Genomic DNA, 21,779 nt, shown 5'->3' on the forward strand with positions numbered 1-21,779 from the left:
TGGTCGCGGGAGTGCCTCCCAGCTTCCTGCCGCCGGAGCGTATTCACTTCCGGCGTGTGTTCCGCTCCTCTTGCTCTCGACTGTTAATGGCGGGCGGTGGCTGCTGAGCGGGACGCAGATAACCGCTGCCCGCCCCGCGGTCGTCTCCCCGGGCCCCCGCTTTCTACAGGTCTCCAGTGTCGGAGCTATTCAGCATGTCTGTGGTGCCGCCCAATCGCTCGCAGACGGGCTGGCCCCGGGGGGTCAACCAATTCGGTAACAAGTACATCCAGCAAACCAAGCCCCTCACCCTGGAGCGCACCATTAACCTGTAAGTACGGCGCAGCCTCGGCCCGCAAGCCTCTTCCCGTGCGCCCTCTCTCACGCCGGATGCCGTGTTTCCCTTCCGGGACGTGCGCTTTCTTTCCCAGACCTGTTTCTCGACCCCGACTTGGCAGTTTTCCTAATTTAGAGTGAGGCTCGTTTCCCCTTTTTCTTCATTCAGTCATGGTTGAAACCCACGTTTGCTTTGAATAATGTGTGTATTCTCGATCCGTTGCTGGTTGTTTCAACGCACACTATTTATTTGAATAACAATTTTGTAGGGTGTACATTCCTTTTACAGTAAGTTTTCTGGATTTACCTCTAACAGCCTAGTTTTCTTCTTTAAGTGTTGTGTAGTGTTCCATCCAGTGGCCACATTTTATTCATTTTCGCGCTGTTTGGTCTACTCTTTTGCATTTGTATGTCTTGTCTCCCAAAGTGACAGCATACAACATCTTCGCAGACTCCCAGTAGACCTAAGTTGGGAGTACACATTGTTGTCTGGTTGTACATTGAGACGGTTGGAGGTACATGTTGCCCAGACAGCCTGTTTGCAGGCTGTTTTGTTTTCAACAAACCTTTTTCTTAAGCAAATGCTTGCGTTTCAGGATCACTCAAAACAGAATTTTGTTGTGGGTTGGGATATAGCTTGTAGGTGTTCGGTATCTCATTCCCAAGTGGGAGCTGATTCTAATGGGAAAAGGTGCCCAGTTTAGGCTGGTTAGGTGTTTAAAAGGTGCAAGACATTGCTGATGGGGGGTGGGGGGGTTGGGTAAGTCATTTTAGTGTTTCTCAATTTCATATTCAAATAAATAAACCTTTCCTCCTAAAACTGTGACATGAAATTGAAAACTTCTTGAGCTCTTGAGAACTGTTCAACCGTTGGTTTTGGCAAAACAAGTACTGGCCTGCAAACTTAGGTAATGAAATATAATGTTTATAAAGTGTGGAGAGAGTTGACAGTTGTGTCTATGCAAATTTACTTTTGTCCCAAAATACACAGTAGCACTTTTTAATTTTCTGTCGATTAAATGCTTATTAGACTCCCACAAAGTCGAGGAGGCAAGGGCTCTTTTGTTAAAAAAAAAAAAAAAAAAAATGAATGAGTGCAGGAAGAGTTTACTAACTGGCAGTGGGCTTGCCTAGTGTGTGGAATGCCCCGGATTCTGTCTCCAGCATCTCAAAGTAAAAAATTGGAAGCACAAGTTCTGTATGACTTCAATGATAAGCCAGAACCATGGGTCTTATTTAAACTTTCCTCGATTGCTGGGTCTGTTCATTGGGTAGAGTTGTTGAAATAGATGTGCTGTCAGCAGGGTGTTTTGAAGGTTGAGTTTGTCACTTTTTACTTCCTATGTAAATGGAGTGCTACGAGGTAAAGTTGCTGTGCAGTGTGAGCTTGAGTTCACCTGGGTGAATTAGCCACTAAGTGGGAAGTCAGTCTTTGTTTCTACAGTCCATTCCCATTTAGGAGACAATGGATGGGTCGTGGCACACCACAGTGTGATGCACGTGGCAGTTGTTTGGATACACACTCTACTTTGGGATGCCCACAGTATGATGTGGAGAAGAGTATTCTCTTTGTGGGCTGCTGCTCAGATTGTACAGCTGGGAACTCTAACATTTCATTCCTTGAGATCTTGGGATGGAGGAGGCAGCCTTTGCAATAGAAATGTGTTGTGGCTAGTCTCAATTCTTTCTAATGTAGGTTGGGAAAACCAAATGTTAACACATGCAAAGCCTTGTACAGTCCATAAAGTTGTGTGCAGTAAGTCCCCCGAAAATGGTATGTTTTTATTATTTCAGAGGTACCTTATGTTTAGACTTTGACTTTGGGAATGAATGGTTTTCTTTTGGCTACCTTGATTTCCCTTCTCAAGAACAACTGAGGAAAGTATGTAGTTGTCTGTTATTGTCAAGAGTTTTTTGTGCATGTTGTACATGTGGGCTGTATGCATTCAAGCAGATATATGCAGTTGTGTATGTGGGGTGTATGTGCATGTATTCACAGCATTTGTGAATGTATGATGTGCCTGGGTGACAGCACACATGCGTGGAAGTCAGGACAGTCTCAGGAGTCAGTTCTCACCTCCTACCTTGTCTGAGAATAGGATCTTGTTCGATCTGCTGTACCAGGTTACCTGACTCAGAAACTCCCAGGGAGTTTTCTGTCTGCTGTCCAGCTCGCTGTTGGAGCACTGAGATCTCAGGTGAGCCTACTACAGCCAGCTTTGCGTGGGCTCCAGAGGTTCAACCTTAGGTACAGTTTGCACGTCAGGTGCTTTACACACAAGCCTCTCCCCAGCCCAGGTTTATAGAGTTCGCAGGTGTGCCTGCATATGCTCTCTCTCCAGCCCAGCCCCTTCCCACTCTTGTTTTTGGAGACGTGGTCCATCACTGTCCTTGAACTTGCAGAGTAAGCAAGGCTGGTTGGCTGTTGAACTCCAGAAGTACAGCTGTCTTCACCTCTACAACAGTGGGACCACTTTGCTCAAATATGTATATGTGTGTGTGTGTGTGTGTGTGTGTGTGTGTGTGTGTGTGTGTGTGTGTGTGTTGGGTTTTCTTGTTTGTTTTGGTAGGTTGTAAATGTAATTCTGGGGGGTTTTCTACCCTCCCCTCCCCTCTGCTCACAGGTAATGACAAACAGTGCCTGCCTTATCCTGAATAAGAGGATTCGGTATTTTTATTAACAAGCTGCAGGCACTATGCTGGGCAGGTTCTGAGCTATTCTAATTCAACTAGGCTGCCAGTACCCAGCCAAATGGTCTTTTGTCTGATCTCAGTCTTGCCCTGGCTCATTCTGGTCCATGTGTGTCCTTGTGGCGTGGTTACTCTCTCCACTGTCTTCCTCTCTATCTCCTCTATTGAGACCACAGACTGGGACCAGGAGACCTGCCCTGTTCTCTTCTGCCCAGCTGATTGGCAGATGAGTTCCTTATTAACCCATCAGAGGTGATGGGAAACAGTTTTTATGTAACATTGAGACTGGAGATGCTTAACCATGCCATTGTCAGGACTGGTATCTGGGCATAGAAATCAGTATCTGAGTACACAGTGCACAAAACCTCCCATCAGTGGGAGCTGGAGACTGAATTTAGGTCCAGGCTTGCTTGACAAGTCCTTTACTGACTTAGGAAGAAAGTTAGAAGTTAGGACTAGATTAGTCAGAGGAGCCAGGCTGGTACTTCTGGTATCAGTGCCAGGAAATGATTTAAAACCAGTACAGATAAGCACTTTGCTAGGCATTTCAGGGACCTTAGGGCAGTGCTATCTGTGATTGACGCATGGAAGGTCTGGTTTCTGGAGTCAGGCAGCAGCAGAACTCTGATCTCTGCCATCTCCTAGCTGCTTAAGCTTTGCAGAGCTGGTCTTCTGAGCAGTGTGGTTCTGTATGTGTTACTTTGAACTGTCCTGGTAATTAAATACGACCATTGGTTCTCCTGCTAATGCTTGCATTTGACTCACAGGTACCCACTTACCAACTATACTTTTGGTACAAAGGAGCCCCTCTATGAGAAGGACAGCTCTGTGGCGGCCAGATTTCAGCGCATGCGGGAGGAATTTGATAAGATTGGGATGAGAAGGACTGTAGAAGGGGTTCTGATCGTACACGAGCACCGCCTGCCCCACGTGCTACTGCTACAGCTGGGAACAACCTTCTTCAAACTGTAAGTGGTGTGGGAGATAATAGCCAGACAACCTGGGAAAATGGCTCTTTAATGCAGCTTAATTTTGAGTCTAGCCTTTATTTACCTAAACAATATGAAGGGGTCTTTAAAGAAGTCATGAGTTTTCTCCAGTCCAATGCTTATTTCCTTTCCAAGGAGCTAGATTAGGCCAAACTCAGTTTCTCAAAGTGATGGGAATGTGACTGAATCCAGTTGTTTTTATGCAGCTTAACCATAGGAACCTGTAACTCTTTAAATGTTGACTTTCCCACTGGTCAGACTGTGCCAAAAAGAAAGGCCTCAAAATAAATTGATAGTCTTGAAAACTGTACCATTCTTCAGATGTAAGAATGGAGTCTGTTCTCTGGGTATTTATTTGCTAAACTCGTCTAGCTCTAGTTTACCTTTGAGGAGGCTGTGATGGATGCTGGCCAGCGATTGTGCTCACTCTCTATATATTAGTGTTGCTGTTTGAACTTAGGGTTGTATACAGTGGTCTGGTACTTAGCATTACAGAGTCAACTTCCCAGCACATCCCCTACCGCAGGCCCTCGTTTTGATTGCTTATCAGATGTCACTGGAATGGTGGTTATTAATTCCTGCTGTTATCCCCAGATTGTATTAAATTGTAAGCTGAAATTCTTAACCTTTTACAGACCTGGCGGTGAACTTAACCCAGGAGAAGATGAAGTTGAAGGACTAAAACGCTTAATGACAGAGGTATTTTTCTGTTTAACCACTTGGACAATTTTATTGCCCATCTGAATACTTCCAACTTAATAGATAATCGAATTTTCATGTGTCTTGTAAAAATAAATTTAATTTGAGCAGTTAGTAGTAAGTAGAACTTAAATCTGAATTAGTGTAAATTGTTTTCTGGAAAATAAACATGTCTATAATCTTAAGCTAAGACCCAAAGATTATCTTGAGTTCAAGACCATTTAAGTTACATAGTGAGTGCTAGGCTAGTTGGGCCACAGAGTGGGGCCCATTGCTAAACTAAACAAAACAAAACAAAAATGATGATTGAACAATAATGCTGTTGCCATTTGGTAGAGGTTTAGAGGGACCCACTCACTTTTCCTCTGGTTCTTCTGAAAACTACCAAAAAGTCAGGAGAAAGGTAATTTTTAAAGGTATAAATTCAGTAGTTTTATGGAATGCAAAATGAGACATTAACAAAAAGATAAAGAAGTAACTAAGTTAGAGAGAGCTGGAAGGCTGCTGGGCACACCGAAACAGACTTAGCAGAAACTGTAAGCTCACAGGAGGGCAGTCATTGTGCAGCATTGAAGAACAGAGACTGAGGAATTGCTGCTGCTGGTTCCAGGCCAGTTAGTGCACGCATGTGCTGGACTGGCTGAATCTGTAAAGGTTATGTTGAGCTGCATTGTCTTTCCCAGTCTGTCCAGTTGAGCCAGGACTGACAGTTGACTGAGGCAGTAGGCACTGAATCAGCTAACACTTAGCAGTAAAATGTTTAAGAGATGGGGAGAATATTTGAAAACTCTGATCCTCACTAGTAAGCAGTGTAGGAGTCAGGCCGTGAAGTGGGACTGAGAACAGAACAGTAGACCAGTACAGTTCCTGGCTGAGAGGATGGTACCGGGCAGAACGGAGGCTGCAGGTTTCTGCTCTGAAGAGTGACCAGTCCTAGAAAACGAGGTGATTTCATTTGGATCTTAAAAGGGGGCAGAACTGTGTCAAAACTCCTGCACCTATTGAGCAGATATATCACTGGCTTGTAAAGAAAGCTTTTTAAGAAAATGCAGTCTAGGGGGGGCGGAGGGGAATGCAGTCTAAAAATGCAGTCTAAAAACACAAAAGAAATTCAGCCAAAACAGAAGCTAAATGAGTCACAGAAATAATGATTCTCTTGGAGTAATAGAGGAGCTGCTATATCTGTGAAACAAGGGGCCGCTTAGAAGACTTTAGCTGGGCTGATAGGATGGCTCAGTTAGTAAAGGCGCTTGTCACCAAGCTTGACTACCTGGGCTCTATCTCCAGAACCCACATACAGGAGGGAGACAATTGACTCCACAAAGTTGTCCTATGACCTCTGTGGTACGCTCACAGTGCACACACTGTACAATAATAGAGTTTTAAAAAGGAAATCAAGAAATGTCTCATCTCTCGGGAGCAATACAGGAAGTGCAAAACTCTGAAGCATGCCTTCGTAACTGCAGGACTATGACTGCTACACCAGCACTCTTAATGTAACTGCAAAGCAATGAGGAGAAAGTAGTTATTTTAACTTTTGCAGAAAGCTCGAAACTATTGCACCTTACACCGTTTCGCAGGAGACGGTAGAGAAAGCTTGCTTCCAAGATGAAGGCATAAGGCAGGGATAATGATACACTAATCAGAGCATGAATGTCCAACACTGCAGGAGAAAGGCCAGAGCCGGCCTCGTGCTCAGCTGTGAACTGTGCAGACTGACAGGAAAGGGAACCAGCCTGAGCTCCCAGATAGTGTGGGAATACATCTAGTGATAGCAAATGAAATGAGGGTCGTTGTCCAGATTAAGTCTGGTTTACTAATTGTTCTTCTGTGGAGGTAGGCATTAATTGAAGCACTATTTAATCAGATACTGATAGCGGGCGGGTGGTGGGGCAAAGCATGAGTGAACATTATAGTGTCAATACTTCCGTCTGACCTACAGTTGAGAGAGGCAATCACGGTTCACATTAGCGCTGAGTCATTGATTGCAGCATGATCCTTTCATATGATTTGATTTGCTATTAGAATGGCATTTTACTTCTGTTGTCTTTCTCGACAGAATCTCAGCCTCACTGTGAAAGACTAATCAAAATCTTGACTAGTATTTCTCAAAACTGTCAAGATCATCGAGTATGATATATATTTTATATGATAGATGAGATCCTGGACCTGAAAAGAGATATTAGGTTCAGAAATTAAAGATGCAAAAACTGTATGGGTTTCTGTGGTATAGCATTATTCATTAGTTTAACAGCTGTGTTATACTGATGCAAGATCAGCACAGTCGGGGAAAGGTGTAGGCGTCAATGGGAGTTTCTGGCCTTTCTTAATTTGTAAAACTATTCTAAAGCAGTTGGGAAAAAAGGGTTAAACATAGAGACAAATACTGGGGAAAAACTAGGAGCTGAGTCTTGTAGCCAGTTGGATCGGGTGAGACAGCATGGGGGATTGCTTCTTGTTCTGAACTTTATAATACTGTTTTCGGCCAGTGAAATGGGTATAGCATAATGGTTTAATGAGTTATTTATGTGTGTGGGCATTTGTCTGCATGTGTTAGTGCAGCAGGTGTGTGCTTGGTGCCCTCAGGGGTCAGAAAGATGGGGTTGGGTTCCTAGAACTGAAGGCACAGACTGTTGTGAGCCCCGTGGGTGCTGGGAACTGAACCCAAGCCCTCTGGTAGAGCAGTCAGTGCTCTTAATCACTGAGCCATCTCTCCACCTGAGTCTAACTTGATCGAAATAAGTTCATTGTTATGTTTCAAGAGTAATAATGGAATTTTGTGAAAATGGAATCTTTTCATTTTTGTAACTTTAGGTATATGATTCGTAGAAATTGTAGTTGATTTTAGAAAACCGCTCGTATACTATTTGGCTGACGTTGATAAATGCTCACTTTTGATTTTCCATGTATAGCCAGAACAAAAGAACAGGTCTTTTGCAGACAAGGTCTCACTACATAGCCTTGGCTAGCCTGTAGCTTGAACTCAACAGAGATCCACCTGCCTCTGCCTCTGTGCCTCTCTGCTCCTCTGCCTCTCTGCTCCTCTGCCCCTCTGCTCCTCTGCCCCTCTGCGTCTGGGTTTTTTTGATAAGTCGATGCTAGATTTTTAAGCTAATCTTGTGGTTTTCGACAGTGTGGAATGGATATTAACTTGTAGAGAGGGAATCTATGGGGAAAACACTGGCTGACATGTCTCTGTTCGGAGTGTCACTGAAAATAGTCTCTACCAGCAAAGGGAACTCTCAGGCGTGAGTATTCATATACTTACTATACTACTTTGCACAGATACTGGGTCGTCAAGATGGAGTCCTGCAAGACTGGGTCATCGATGACTGCATTGGGAACTGGTGGAGACCAAATTTTGAACCTCCTCAGGTCAGTGTTCAGTTGTGTTTGCCAGGCATTGGTAAAGCAGAAAACTCACCTAATTCAAGACATTTAAAGAAGTGATCAGGCCTTGTAAGGTGGCTCAAAGGGTTTGTACCAAACCTCATGACCCAAATTTGATCCCTGGAACTCACATGTTAGAAGGAGAGGACAAATGTCGTGGCATCTACACGCATGTGTGCACACGCGCACCGTGAAAACAGGCTGTCTTGTGTTTCAGTTGCCAATAGCATCCTTGTTTTACTGAATGAGTGCTCTTTCTCCTAAATGTTTCATAGGTTGATAAATCAGTTGATTGGATTCAGGCTCAACTAACGGGGCAAAGGGAACAAACAGGGCAAGCTGGTTTATTGCTGCTGTGCAGCACGTTACAGGTTGAGCATTCCTAATGCAAAAATCTGAGATCCAGGGGCTTTGGTCGACATAATACTTAAAAAGTTGTGGCTCTTATGATTTTGGACTTTGGAGTTAGATATTCATGAATATAAATATTCCAGAGTTTACCAAACTCCAAAATCTGAAGCTCTTTAATCCTTTGCATTTCTGTATTTCCAAATTTAGTAGCCTAAGACAATAGATATTTATTATCTTGGAATTATCAGGGAATTTTCAGATTCTGCATCAAAAGTCAAGAGTGGGGCAGAGATCTAATCCCTAGTTCATGTGGAAGCAGACCTTCTCGGCTATTAGACTGGTCTTCAGTTTTGCCAGTGCTGCCATAGGGCTTCCCTCAGTTCCTTGTCATCTTGGAAGGATAACTTCCTCTAGAACCGAAGCCTTATTTCGAACATGTACTTGACGAGGAGGATATAAGAAATGATGGCAAGCTGTGGCCAGTTAGCTTCCTGGTCTTGGCAGTGACATACACTCGCTTCTGTATTCTATTCAGAGCCTTCTGGTACATAGTGGGAGAGTCTACAAAGGTGTGAATGCAGATGACCTGGATGACTGGGGCCTCCATAGGTAGTGGTCTGTTCTTCTATACTATTTGATTGGTCTACTGGCTTCGTTTATGTGTCAACTTGACACACTCTTGAATTATCACAGAGAAAGGAGTCTCACTTGAGGAAATACCTCCATGAGATCCAGCTGTAAGACATTTTCTCAATTAGTGATCAGAGGTGGGAGGGCCCAGCCCATTGTGAGTGGAGACATCCCTGGGCTGGTGGTCCTGGGTTCTATAAGAAAGCAAGCTGAGCAAGCCAGGGGAAAGCAGTCCAGAAAGCAGCATCCTCCATGGCTTCTGTATCAGCTCCTGCTTCCAAGTTCCTGCCCTGTGTGAGTTCCTGTCCTGACTTCCTTTGGTGATGAACAGCAATGTGGGAAGTGTAAGCTGAATAAACCCTTTCCTCCCCAACCTGCTTTTTGGTCATAGTGTTTCATTGCAGCAATAGAAACCCTGACTAAGAAGTTGGTTTTCATGATGTTAATGTTAACAGGTCACTGTTGATAATTTCCTACAGTCCTGAAGTTTCCAGAGATTGTGTGTGTGTGTGTGTGTGTGTGTGTGTGTGTGTGTGTGTGTTTACACAGAGAACCTCATCAATTACTTGGTTACTCTGGAGTGTACAGTTCTGTAGGAAGTAATAGATGCTGCTTTTCCTTTCCTTAAGTTTTCAGAAGAAGGCGGCATTCATCCTTCCAGCATGTGCTATGGAATGGAAAGGACAGGTGTGGTAAAGACTGAGATGTGAGACAGGAAGTAGTAAAGGATAGGGAGAGGGGCCTAGAAGTAGCAGTCATTAAAAAGAAAAAGAGGTGTGCATGGTGGTGCATACCTCTAACCTCACCATTCTGGAGGTAGAGGCAGAAAGTTTATGGCCAACCTGAGCTATATACTGAGCCCTGTCTCAAAAAAACAAGCAAACACCCCACATAATAGTATTGACCTTTCTGTAACTGTAAACAGCTAGATTAATATTACTAAGGACTGTCTAGGAACCATATCGAATGTCCCTCTGAATTGTCTGTCAGGAACATGGAAACCCAGGGACTCCTGTCCCTGTTGAATGAATTTCTCTATAATTTCATGAGTTGAGAAACTTTGCAGACTCCAGAAAGGCTTGGCCTGCCCTAACATCTGTGGGAGAGTGAGATTCTTAGATGGGGTGTGAACACGTTATTAGAATGTTGGTATGGCTGTGTGGACTCAAGTGTATTTAATGAGTTTAGTCCACTGTAATGACTGATAGTTATTGATAATGTTATTGATGCTCAGGTTTTCATATTTTGGCAAGTATCTTAAAGTTGGGCCTTACATTCTCTGGACAGATCAAAAGCCCTATTATTAGAGAGCTTCTTTTCATAACAGTGTGTTCCAGGTCAAGTGTTACACAATATTGGCCAGGCAGAGGATGTTCTGCCCTCCTGACTGCCTGGTGTAGCTGAGGATAAGTACACAGGGCTCTGTGGACACTGGTGTTCCTGAGAATTGCCACAACACATCTGTGACCTGGCTTTAGGAAGCAAAGCTTCACCATACACAAATGGTGAAGTTGCTATTTCAAAGATGCGTGTAACAGTTACCGTAAACAGGCTTTGGTTTCTTAGACATTTCTTGACCTAATTGGAAGTAAAGTGCTCAGGGATAACTCAGAAGATTCCGTGCTGTTTACTGAATACCTTCCTTATCTCCTGTACTGTATGGCTCTGTGGTATTCCTTTTCTTCACTGAAGTGGAAGATTGGCCCTGGAAGTATGGATGTGAGAGAAGGGCTGGCTGTTTAGTTGGCTTTAGTCCATTTTCATTGTGTGTCACTGTGGAAAGGTACAGCATTACTTCCTTGTCTCTGTCTTTTCAGATGAACCTTACCAGCATAGCTGTTAAGAGCAGAATTGGAGAGCACCCTTTTAGAAAGGGGAAGCAGCAAATAGAAGGACATTATTTTGTGCTGCCGTGATTTGTTGAATGTGAACACATAGCACATACTGTAAATCTGGGTTTTAAGATAGATAGTTCCTTGAGCTCGTTTGTCCTTCAGGGGCAGTGCTGGTGTATAATTGTCCTAACTTGAGTGATGGTTGGGTGCCAGTGAGGGGAGAGGACAGGAGGTAAGCAGCAGGCTTTTGTGACAAATGAAGATGGGAGAGATCACTTGCAGTGGGGCTTCGCTAAACTGCACAGTCTGGCAAAGGTACTAGCTTCTTTTTTTTAATAATTATTTTCATTTTATGCGCTTTGGTGTTTTGCCTACAAGTATGTCTGTGTGAGGGTGTTGGATCCTGGAGTCACAGACAGTTGTGAGCTGCCATTGGATGCTGGGAACTGAACCCAGGTCCTTTGGAAGGAGCAATCAGTGTTCTTAACTGCCAAGCCTTCTCTCCAGCCCCGGGCAGTTTTGAAAGTTTCTATGTAAAGTGAGTGGGAATTATACCTCACCCCCAATTTATCAAATTGCTCTCAAGCAGTAGTTTCGCTAGTTCTTTTTGTCCTTTTAAGTTTTCTAAATATTTTCTCATTTTACCCAGCAGTTAGACTGCGCAGCTGGCAGAACTCCACTTGGCTCATTTTCGTTCTTAAAGTCTGTGCTACGTGTATGGGAGGTAGGAAGAGGGGCAAAGAGCATCCTGTCAGATACCTCAGAGGCTTTAAAGTTTTCATGGAGGAAACATGACCATATCAGAATTCTAGAGTGCAGTAACAAGTTGCAGGAGCAACTTATCTTAAAACCAAAAGTTCATTATGTCGTAAATTTCCCTAGCCATACATTCTTTGCTGTACTTAAACAGCTGATGGGTTTACTATTTATTATGTGTGTGAGAGCACGTACTTTATCTGTTAAAGAGAGATGACACAGGCACACCTGTAGAGAACTAAGTGAGGTCATCGGGTAGTCATTACAATATGACTGAGTTAGCATATGCGGGTAGTTGAGCTCTGTGTCTGTAGTTGGAAGAACCTGATAGTTAACACATGAGGCGTTAAGAATAGTGATGCTTGAAAGCTACAAGTTACTCTCACTTTCTGTTTTAGTACCCGTATATTCCTGCACATATAACAAAGCCCAAGGAACATAAGAAGTTGTTTCTGGTTCAGCTTCAAGAGAAAGGTAAGGCACTTGACTGGCAGGCAGCCGTCTAGAAGCTCTTGCAGTGTTGTGAGGGTCTCCGCTTGTCTCTTCCAGGTTTCTTGAGTAGCTTTAGGTTCACTGAAACACCTTGTTTCTCTCTGTGCCACTCATGGTGTAGGGGGAGTGAAATCGAACTAGAGCGTAAAATAAACAATTATCGTAGTTGTTGAGCTGTTATTACTGATTTTCCCATTGTGGTAAGGTGAAGACCTTGAGATTGGAGGTTGTCTTTTTAGAGTCTTCAGACCTGCCATATTTCAACAAGTAACTGTTCCCTTTCCAGCCTCCCATCCCTAAGCCCCAGGCCCACCCCTCTACCTCAAGAACAAAGACTGAACTCCAAGATCTCATGTAACCTACACTGACTGTCCTTGAACTCCTGATCCTAATGCCTCTGTTTCTCCAGAGCTGGGATTACAGGCTTTCACTGCTACTCAGGTTCTTGCTATGTAGCCCAAGCTTGTCTCCAGCACGTCCATATGTGCGTGCGTTCGTATGTGCATGCATGCATGCATACATGTGGGCACGTGCACATGGGTGTGGGTGTGGGAACTAAACTCCAGTCCTCTGGAGGAATAGCAACTGCTCTTAAGTGCCGAGTTGTTGTTCAGCCTGCCTATCGCTTCTCCCTCCCTCCCTGACTGTGAGTGTCCTTAAGAGGCTTCTTATTCCTGTAGCTCACCAATTAGGTGGCTGACCACCTGTCTCTGCTTGTACCAGCATCAGGATTACAAGTATACATTATATGGCTTGGGGATTGAACTCTGTTCCTCATGCTTGGAAGGCAAGCCTCCAAATCTTGATTCTCCTGTTTCAGCCTCTTGAGTGCTGGAATTGTCACAGTGCCTGGCTCCATTTGTTACAGTAGCTTTATGGGAGAATTAAAAATTAAGTTATAAACCAATTAAGTTATAAAGGCAATTTTCATTTTGCTTTTTTAAGTTGTTTATGGCATTTCTTTCTTGAGAGGATGTTTCAAATATATGTCTATAATCTCTAGATGACAGACAACCCAAAGTGAGTAATAAGAATTGTCTTTTTCCTTAAAAGTTTTTCTCCGAGCTGGGGAGATCGCTCAGCAGGTAAATTGCTCACTGCGGTCATCAGAACCTGAGTTCGGTTCTTCAGCACCCATGTAAAAAGATGAGCATGGTGGTGTACCTCTGTAACCTACACCGGTAAGCAGAGAGACAGGTGGCGTCTGGGGATTCTCTGGCCAGCCAGGCTAGCCAACAGTGAGCTCTACCTTCACTGAGAAATTTTCAAAAAATAAGGTGGCGGGAAGAACTTTGGGCCAGGTGTGCTAGTACACACTTTTATTCTCAGCACTCAGGAGGCAGAGGCAGAGGCAGAGGCAGAGGCAGAGGCAGAGGCAGAGGCAGAGGCAGAGAGGCAGAGAGGCAGAGAGGCAGAGAGGCAGAGAGGCAGAGGCAGAGGCAGAGGCAGAGGCAGAGGCAGAGGCAGAGAGGCAGAGGCAGGCAGATCTCTAAATTCAAGGCCAGCCTGGTCTACAGAGCAGGTTCTGGGATAGCCAAGGCTACACAGAAACTGCCTCAAAAAACAACAAAAAACCAAAAAAATCCGGGGGGAAATAGGGGTGTCAAGGAAAAGCCTCTAGCTTGTCCTGCACATGTGCCTGCATGGGTGAACATACATGTCAAAGCTTGTTTGTAAAGCATGTAAAATTGTTGACTAATTACGAACTGGAAGTAAAAATTACATGAAGGATTAAAGAAACTGAACACTGTTTTGTAGCCTTGTTTGCGGTCCCTAAGAATTACAAGCTGGTAGCTGCACCGTTGTTTGAACTGTACGACAATGCTCCGGGATACGGACCCATCATTTCTAGTCTTCCTCAGCTGCTGAGCAGGTATGGAAGACTGAACGTTTCTGACAGGACTGTGTGAAAGTCAGGTAAAGACATTCGGGGCCTGAGAAGCGGCATAAGGAATATAAAGACAATTGATGTAATTTTACATTGTATGTAATCAATAGATTAAAATATGCTTAAAAGTACCTGAAGACAGATTACTACATGCAGTTCTCACATGGGACTGTGCTTCCTCAGATCTGCTGTCTCTTCAGAGAAGAGATGGTAGAACAGTCAATATTTAAAATACAGAGTAGTGGTCTGTATAAAAATGGACAGTCACCGGGCATGGTAGTGCACCCTTTGATCTCAGCACTCAGGAAGCAGAGGCAGGTGGATCTCTGTGAGTTTTTACTGGTCTGCAAAGCAAGTCCAGGACAACCAGGGCATGTTACACAGGGAGACCTTGTCTCAAAAAAGAAGAAGAGAAAAGAAAAGGGGTGTGTGTATGGGAAAGAAGAGAAAAGAAAGGGGTGTATGTGGGATACTCAGATCTTTTAGTGTGATTTATCATTCATTTTTGGAACTTACTGCACTTAGGTCTGAATTGGCAAATGGTATATGGAGTCCGATTTTTTTTTTTTTTTTTTTTTTTTTACACGACAGGGTATCTCTACATAGCCCTGGCTATCCTGGAACTCACTGTGTAGACCAGGCTGGCTGAGAAACTAGAGATCTGCCTGCCTCTTCTGGGAGTGCTGGGATCAAAAGTGTGTACCACTATGCCCCATTTGAGTATGCATTTTCTAAATTGATTTTTATTAGTTTAGTTTCTTAATGCCAACAATAAGTAAGGACTGCAGATAAGTTTATTATGAGGTCAGGCATGGTAGTTGTACTGTGAGTTCATAGCCAGCCTGCTCTACATAATAAGTTCTAGGCCAGCCAGGGTTATGTAGTGAGACCCTGTGTCAAGCAACAGAAGAATCTGGATTGTGTGCTGGAGAGATGGTTTAGTGATTAAGAGTGTGTCTTGTTTTTGCATAGATCTGAGTTTAGTTCCTAGCACTTACTGGGCAGTTCACAGCTGCCTCATGCCTCTGGCACCTGTGCTTACATGTGTGTGCACATGGACACTTTGCACTTCTGTGCTTGTGCTCTCTCTGGTGTGGGTGTGTGACAAAATCTTTTGGATCGTGTGGTTTTGGATTTGAATCCCACTCTTTTATGATTTGTTTTTATTTTATGTGCACTGTGTGTTGCTGCACGTATGTTTATATGAGGGCGTCAGACCCCGGGAACTCGAGCTACAGAGTTGTGAGCTGCTCTGTGGGTGCTGAGAATGAACCTGGTCCTCTGAAGAGAAGCCAGTGCTCTTAACCCCTTGTCTCTAGCCCCTTTCAGTACTTGCTAAGACTTGAAATAAACTCTTACTCACTTGTTGCCATATACTTCACATGCAAATGAGGATGGTAGTTTCATCATAGGACTGACTGTAGGGAGCCGAGTCACAGAGCACATACAAAGAACACACTTGGAAGTACTTACTACATGCCAGTTTATCAGCACCGTAGTCATGGGTGCTTCTATGGAAGCTTGCAAGCCTGTTTACTTTGTCACTAATCCATTTTTCTTTTGTTTCTTTACTTTGGCCTCTTGCTGTATCGTGTGCACGTAACATGTGTGCACAGAGCAAATGACAAAGGACATATAAGAACTTTTATGCCTTCAAGGAACTTTGTGTAATTCATAGTTAACCAAATTTACACTCTTACTGTTTCTCAGCTGCACTTCTGTAGTATATAAGTATGACCAGTGAGGTCACTCGTCTTAATGTACAAATGCCAAACATGTCAGGAGGGGAGAAATGGCCAGGTAATTCCCTTGTTTAAGGTAGAAACTGTATAACTAATACTGTTTTTAATAAAAGTTTTCTGTTTTTTAAAATGCAGGTTTAATTTTATATACAACTGAACTTCTCCTGTACACAGAAGTAAAAGAAGCCGTCTCTGTGAGCACAGCTTACACATGTAGAAGAATAACTGTAGAACAAGTTTTGGTTTTCTCTTGTTCCCTAAATTGCCACCACCTTCCTGTTTGAAGAGTAAAATTAATATGAACTAGATAGTGGTATAAACATGTGACAGTGTTCATTAACTTTTGGTTCTCATACATTTTTTTTTTGTACATTAAAAAAAGTGAATTTCTTATTTGTATTATTTTTTTTTTAAGTTTCTCATTAAACTCTGAAAAGTCTTATAGCTGAGGATCCTTTTTTCCCTGCTTCAGTCTGGGGGATGTTAAAACATGATCATGGTTAGATAAGGGGAGATTGTGGGCCCCCTGCTCCAGTAGTGTTGTAAGCATATGGTCCTAGACTGTTACAAGTGTTTGTCATGAGGACTTTCCATTACTCTGGGGAACTAAATTTATCTGATTCAGTCCCAAGGTGCAGTGTACCAAACTACACTGTTACAAAGACTCCCCAGTATTTTTTCTGATGAGTATATTTTATAACTCTCTAGGCCTTACTTTATAAGTCAAGACATTAAACATTTGGGAAACCATTAAGAATAGGTTAGCAGAGAAACCATTGGGATTGGTATAAAAAGTCTGTCTACAACTCATGGCAGTATTTTGCTTCGTGTAATGGGATAGTGATTGTTCGCACTGCTGTGAAATTGCTTCTTACTGAGTGAGCCATGACAGAATGACATGAGATTACAGAGTTACACTTGTGGGAATCTGAGGTGGTGTATGCATAATGATAAAAATCATGATTTTAGAAAGCAGCAAAGCTTTTCTAAGTATTTTAGAATAGGCTGGGTGTGGTGGTACATGCCTGTAATCCCGGCACTTGGGTGCCTAAAGCTGGAGGACCAGGACTCTGTAGCTGAGATACTTAGCAAGTCCCTACCTCAAAATAATAGAAACAAAGAATAGTCTGAATCAACTGGATTATAGAGGTCAGGACAGGGTTTGTCAGCCTAAGGAAAACAGCAACTTTAAACTTTATACTGCCTGTGCAGTTAGGATGAAATTATGGGAGTAACGTTTTAGGACAAAGATGGTTGAGAGTGGAGGCACATATCTTTGATCCCAGCACTCCGGAGGTGAAGGCAAGCAGATCTCCCAAGTTCCAGGCCAGCTATGGGGACATAGTGATGCCCTACTTCAACAAAGGACTGGAGAGTTGTTCTTGCATAGGGCTTGGACTTGGTTCTAAGCACCCACGTGGTGGCTCACAGCCATCTGTAATTCCCGTTCCAGAAGATCTGACACTGACCTTGGGCACCAGGTATTCATGTGGTACATATACTTACATGAAGGCAAACATTCATTAAAACAATCTGAAAAAAAAATGGGTAAAGGACTTGGCTGATTGTGTCATTGTGGTCGCTATAGTTGCCTTATCACAGACTTGTTGGCTGTAGACTCAATGTAATGAAAGAAAAGTTACACAAGAGGTAGCCAGTTTAACTTTTTAATAGGCAGAAATAAGCTTGATTAGTTCCTACACTTTTATGCTGTCTAACACAAGGTATGTGTCCTGGGTATTGGGCAAAAGCAATGTAAATATTTTCTTCCCGTTTAGCTTTGACAATTAGGTCAAGAGTGGTTGAGGAATTAAACCCATTTAAGTTTATTTAGAGTCATCTGCAATGTCTAACCATGCCCAGGCTTGGTAAGCACTAGTCTTCATGACCAAGAGTGACAACTGTTGTCCTCTGAAAAGCCACTAGTTCCTTGAATATTCTTCTCATCTGGGAGCCAACAGTTTTGCCCTAGTCGTTCATGTAAGCACATTCCTACTTAGCATGGCTCATTAAGAGTCTAGCTAGTCCTTCAGACTGGGGAAGGTACACGTGGAGCTACGTTGACTAGGCTCTCTGTACTGTTGGGCCCCCGGATTCAGGTGGGAAAGTGGAGAGGGGTGAATGTCCTACCAGAGGTTAAGAGTGCTGTCAGAAGCAGTGCTTGAAGAGTCAATTCTGATTGCAACTTCAGCTATGACTCAAAGTCTTTGAACTGTAATGCTTGAGCCAGTCATTCATACTCCGAGACCTTTGATTTAAGTTACCTGCTGTTCTAACCATGGCAGTGGGTGCTGGGAATCCAGATTCCTGTCCCTGAAGAGCAGCCAGCAGTCAGTGCTCTTAAAGGCTGAGCCAAGTCTCCAGACCCTCCTGGTTCTTTAAGGTGGTCCATAAGATGTTGAGAGTCTAGTGGCTATTATCTCTCAAGGGCACCTTACCTGGTTCCTGCCTGATGATCTGTCCCAAGCTGTGGCTTTTATATGCTCAGTCCTCTTGGCTTTGGTCTGTCTTATCCAATGTACCAATGGAATCCAAGTTGGCTGCAAGTTTATGACAGTGACATATTTGTGCCTTCAGCTCCCCAGACTTAAGAGCTTTTTACTAATTCTTAGTGTTTGGAACAGTATGTGGGTTGCTGACTGCTGCAGAGAATTTTCAGTTTTAAAGAAGCTTAGCTTCTGTAGCTTAATATTAGATTTTCCAACACATTCCACTTGTTTTCTGTCACTTACATGGGTTAGACTGGACTCACTTGAGTTTGCCTCTGTTTAAATACAAGCTGGAAAATTGATCTGGAGCCATTAAATTCACCTGTTAGCTCATATAACACATATGGCTATTTTGAGGGGAAAAAGAAAAACCAACCAAATATATCAAGATTAAGCCAGTTAAGTCCACTTTGTATTTTAGTGAGGAATTAAGGCTAGAGCTAAGTTAGAGGAAATATAGAAATTAAACTGCTCCATCGAGAGAAGAGCAATCTGTTGAGAAGCAAAACCTTTGGCTAGGGCTGCTGCTCAATGGGAGAGGCTTGACTAGAAAGCTCTGTGTTCAATCCATGTGTCCTCCAAACAGAAAAGTTGGTTATTATGCTCATGTATGGTATACAAGCACCATTTATAGTTGTGGCTTTGAGAACTTAAACCTGGTCTGTTTATAGGATTGTATACAGAAACTGGAGTTTTGGGTTATGTTTTTTATATTTGTAAAGCAAAAGTTTGATCAAAATGATCATTGTTCTTTTTAAAAACTTTATTTCACTGTTATTTCAATAAAAACATTTAAAACTGAATGACTAATTATTTGGGATAGTTCTGAGTGCTGGAGGGCTTGCTAAATTTAGAATACTAGTAGTGATCCTGCACAGTTCTGTTTCCTTGTCTGTGGTGAGGTCCACTGGGTAAGGAACCACTTTGGCACAGTGGCAAGGACCTGATGGTCTTAGATTATCCATCGATGTGTGTGTGTGTGTGTGTGTGTGTGTGTGTGTGTGTGTCCCTTATTTTTGAGATAGGCTCTCTCTATGTAGCCCTGGCTGCCTTAGAACTCACTCTGTAGACAAGGCTGGCCTTGAATTCAGAGGTCAGCCTGCCTGTCTCCCAAATGCTTCAATTAAACTCGTAAGCCACCATTGCCTGGCTATCTCTCAGTTGACAGATTCAGAGCCTGAAGACTGGGTCCTTAAAGTTGCAGTGCAGTTGTATTAACTACCTGTGGTTTGTATCATTAAGGACTGTTTCTTCATCTGCAGGGTCACAAGTGGGAGCTACTTTGTAAGACTTTAGAGGGATGGCTCAACAGTTAGGACCTCTGGCTACTCATCAGAAGCACCAGGTGTAATTCTCAGCACCCACATGGCAGCTCATAACTGCCTGAGACTGCAGTTACAGAGGATCTGAGGCCTGGTGGCGGCTTGCATACATGTGATACACATAGACTTGTGCAGGCACACACAAATACACACAGTCTTTAAATAGGACTTTAGAGTTTAGTCCTTCTTGCACTGGGCCTGTGATGATGCTCTAAAGTCCTATCTTCTTGGACTTTAGTCAAGCTCATCATTTAAAGCTCAGCAGTTCAAGACTACTAAGACCCTGTCTTCAAAATAAACAAACCTTCCAGTGTGCGGAGGAGAGGGAGGGAGGAAAGGAGGAGGGAAAATGGAGACACACAGACAGGTGTTTGGTTGTGGTGGTTCACATCTTTCAGTCCTCTAACCTAACAGGAGGTTCAGACAAGGGAATTGCCTCAAACTGGAGGCCAGGCTGGGTTAGACTGAGAACAAGTATCTCAAACAGATCCTTGAGGGAAGTTTGAAGTGCAAAGTGCTTTCTGGAGAGGTAAACAGATAGAACAATGACTGTTCTCATTCAAAACAAACAAAAAAACAAAAAATCCAAAATCTTTTGTATTATTTTAAAATGTAACTGAACTGGGTTAGTTTCATCTGTTAACACATGAACATAACATGGGTTGTCAGAGGGCCCAAGCTCCTGAGATTAGAGAAGGCAGCCTTGTTATCAGCAATGTGAGAGGACAAGTTTGGTATCTAATATTACTGTTTTGTGGCTCACATTGAATGTGAATCGCAAATGCTTTAAAGAACACCGTGACTCAGATCTGACCTTGTAAAGTAGAGCCTGTCTCTGGAAAATTACCACCCTCATTCCTTCAGAATAAAGATGTCCAGTATTTGGGCAGTAGTGTTAAGGCTTGGTGTTTTATTTTTGCATTTAGTTATGCATGAGGGAGACACAGATAAAGAAGTCCGAGGACTTGGGGGAGTTAGGAGAATCAAACTCAGGTCGTCCCCTGAGTCATCTTGCAAATGACTGGGGAGCAAACCAAAGGGAACTCTATCGTATAAAGACCCATGATGGGTGTTTTTAAGAATTATAACAAAGTGATTAATTTTCAGATTTAAAAAAAAACTACAGAAATATTTGGCTTGAAAAAATAGACAGTTTATCCCCTTTAGAAAATTCAACAACTGTTTACAGAGCATACATTCTGAGGTAGGCACTAACACACGGCTTGGGAATATGATTAAAAAGTGTACCCTATGTTATTTTATGTAATTCACATATAGAGATGTAACTTGCTGGTTATAGTGTACAATTCTGTGACTTCGAGTGTATTCATAGTTGTATAACAACAGTTTTAGAATATTCTCACGTCAGGAAACTAGTACCCCAACCTCACCTCCAGTAGAAGGGGACTTCTACTCCACACTCCATGCATTTGCCTTTATCGTCGGGATAGAATTTAGCTCTGTGTGGCTTGACTCAGGCATCTTCAACGTTCACTGATTTTGTGGCATGTGTCTGTACTTTATTTTCAAACACTATATTCCACTGGAGTTTCCTCCCTCTGGGTTATTAGGAAACATGCTACTGTCAACCTCTATGTAGAGACTGTGTGGGTATATGTTTTCGTTTCTCTTGTATGTTTTTTTAACAAGCAGTGAAACTGCCAGGACAAACCGTCACCCCTTGATTTATCTTTTAGGAACAGGTATTTTCCAAGAAGCTCAGCAACATTTGACATTCTCACCTGTGGTGAAAGAGGGAACAGATTTTCATTTCCTGTTAAATTGGTTACTCCGTTTAAAAAATATTCTATCTCCGGGCTTCTGTTTTAAAAACATTCTATCGCAAGGCTTCTGTTACTTCCTAAGCATCATGTCTCCTCTTTAGGACACAAGGAAGCCTCTAGTCCACAGGGTGGTGGGATGGAGGGTTTACCTGCTTTGCCAGGGAAGAGCAACGGACCGCTGTCCTGCCGCCTGACCACGCTCACAGGCCTGCCGTCATTGCCCACAGGCCCGGCTCACCCTAGAGCCGGGCTCCGGCGCGCCCGTGGCGTCAGTGGGCCCAGGGTCGCCAGGGATGCTGCAGGGGACCCGGACGCGGGGCCCTAGGTCGGGTCTTGTGCATTTGGGGCTGCTGCGCGCCCGCTGTGGGCGGGGGACGAAGGCCGCGCCCCCGCGCCCGTCCCGCCC

At 43.4% G+C, this 21,779-nt stretch overlaps 1 protein-coding gene and 1 non-coding gene across 10 annotated transcripts; one reads left to right on the plus strand and one right to left on the minus strand.

The window, feature by feature from the left end:
* The first annotated feature begins 72 nt into the window (after positions 1-72).
* On the plus strand, positions 73-19,070 carry Nudt21 (nudix hydrolase 21). 8 transcript variants are annotated; one of them, XR_015643301.1, is made up of 9 exons: positions 73-310; positions 3,774-3,974; positions 4,631-4,694; positions 7,980-8,069; positions 11,553-11,624; positions 12,055-12,130; positions 13,202-13,329; positions 13,907-14,021; positions 15,914-16,222. XR_015643301.1 is itself a non-coding variant. In XM_087594047.1 (9 exons), the coding sequence occupies exons 1-8, from the start codon at positions 195-197 to the stop codon at positions 14,683-14,685; spliced, it is 792 nt and encodes a 263-aa protein (XP_087450173.1). In that variant the 5' UTR covers positions 73-194; the 3' UTR covers positions 14,686-14,731; positions 15,914-16,052.
* On the minus strand, positions 7,963-21,749 carry LOC147998794 (uncharacterized). 2 transcript variants are annotated; one of them, XR_015643756.1, is made up of 2 exons: positions 8,216-8,392; positions 7,963-8,118 (listed from the first exon to the last, which is right to left on the minus strand). It is a non-coding gene; the product is annotated as an uncharacterized LOC147998794 (transcript). The 2 variants fall into 2 exon arrangements; XR_015643755.1 differs by lacking the exons at positions 7,963-8,118; positions 8,216-8,392 and adding exons at positions 16,246-21,331; positions 21,523-21,749.
* Between the last annotated feature and the right edge of the window lie 30 nt (positions 21,750-21,779).

The sequence above is a fragment of the Rattus norvegicus genome, chromosome 19 (genome assembly GCF_021556685.1).
Source record: "Rattus norvegicus strain SHRSP/BbbUtx chromosome 19, alternate assembly SHRSP_T2T, whole genome shotgun sequence".
Taxonomy (NCBI): Eukaryota; Metazoa; Chordata; class Mammalia; order Rodentia; family Muridae; genus Rattus; species Rattus norvegicus.

Coding starts and splice junctions, on each gene's coding strand:
- Nudt21 (XM_087594047.1), top strand. CDS start 195: ATGTCTGTGGTGCCGCCCAATCGCTCGCAGACGGGCTGGCCCCGGGGG. Junction 4,695..7,979: donor TAAAACGCTTAATGACAGAG/GTATTTTTCTGT, acceptor TACTTTGCACAG/ATACTGGGTCGTCAAGATGG. Junction 11,625..12,054: donor CTGTGCTACGTGTATGGGAG/GTAGGAAGAGGG, acceptor TTTCTGTTTTAG/TACCCGTATATTCCTGCACA.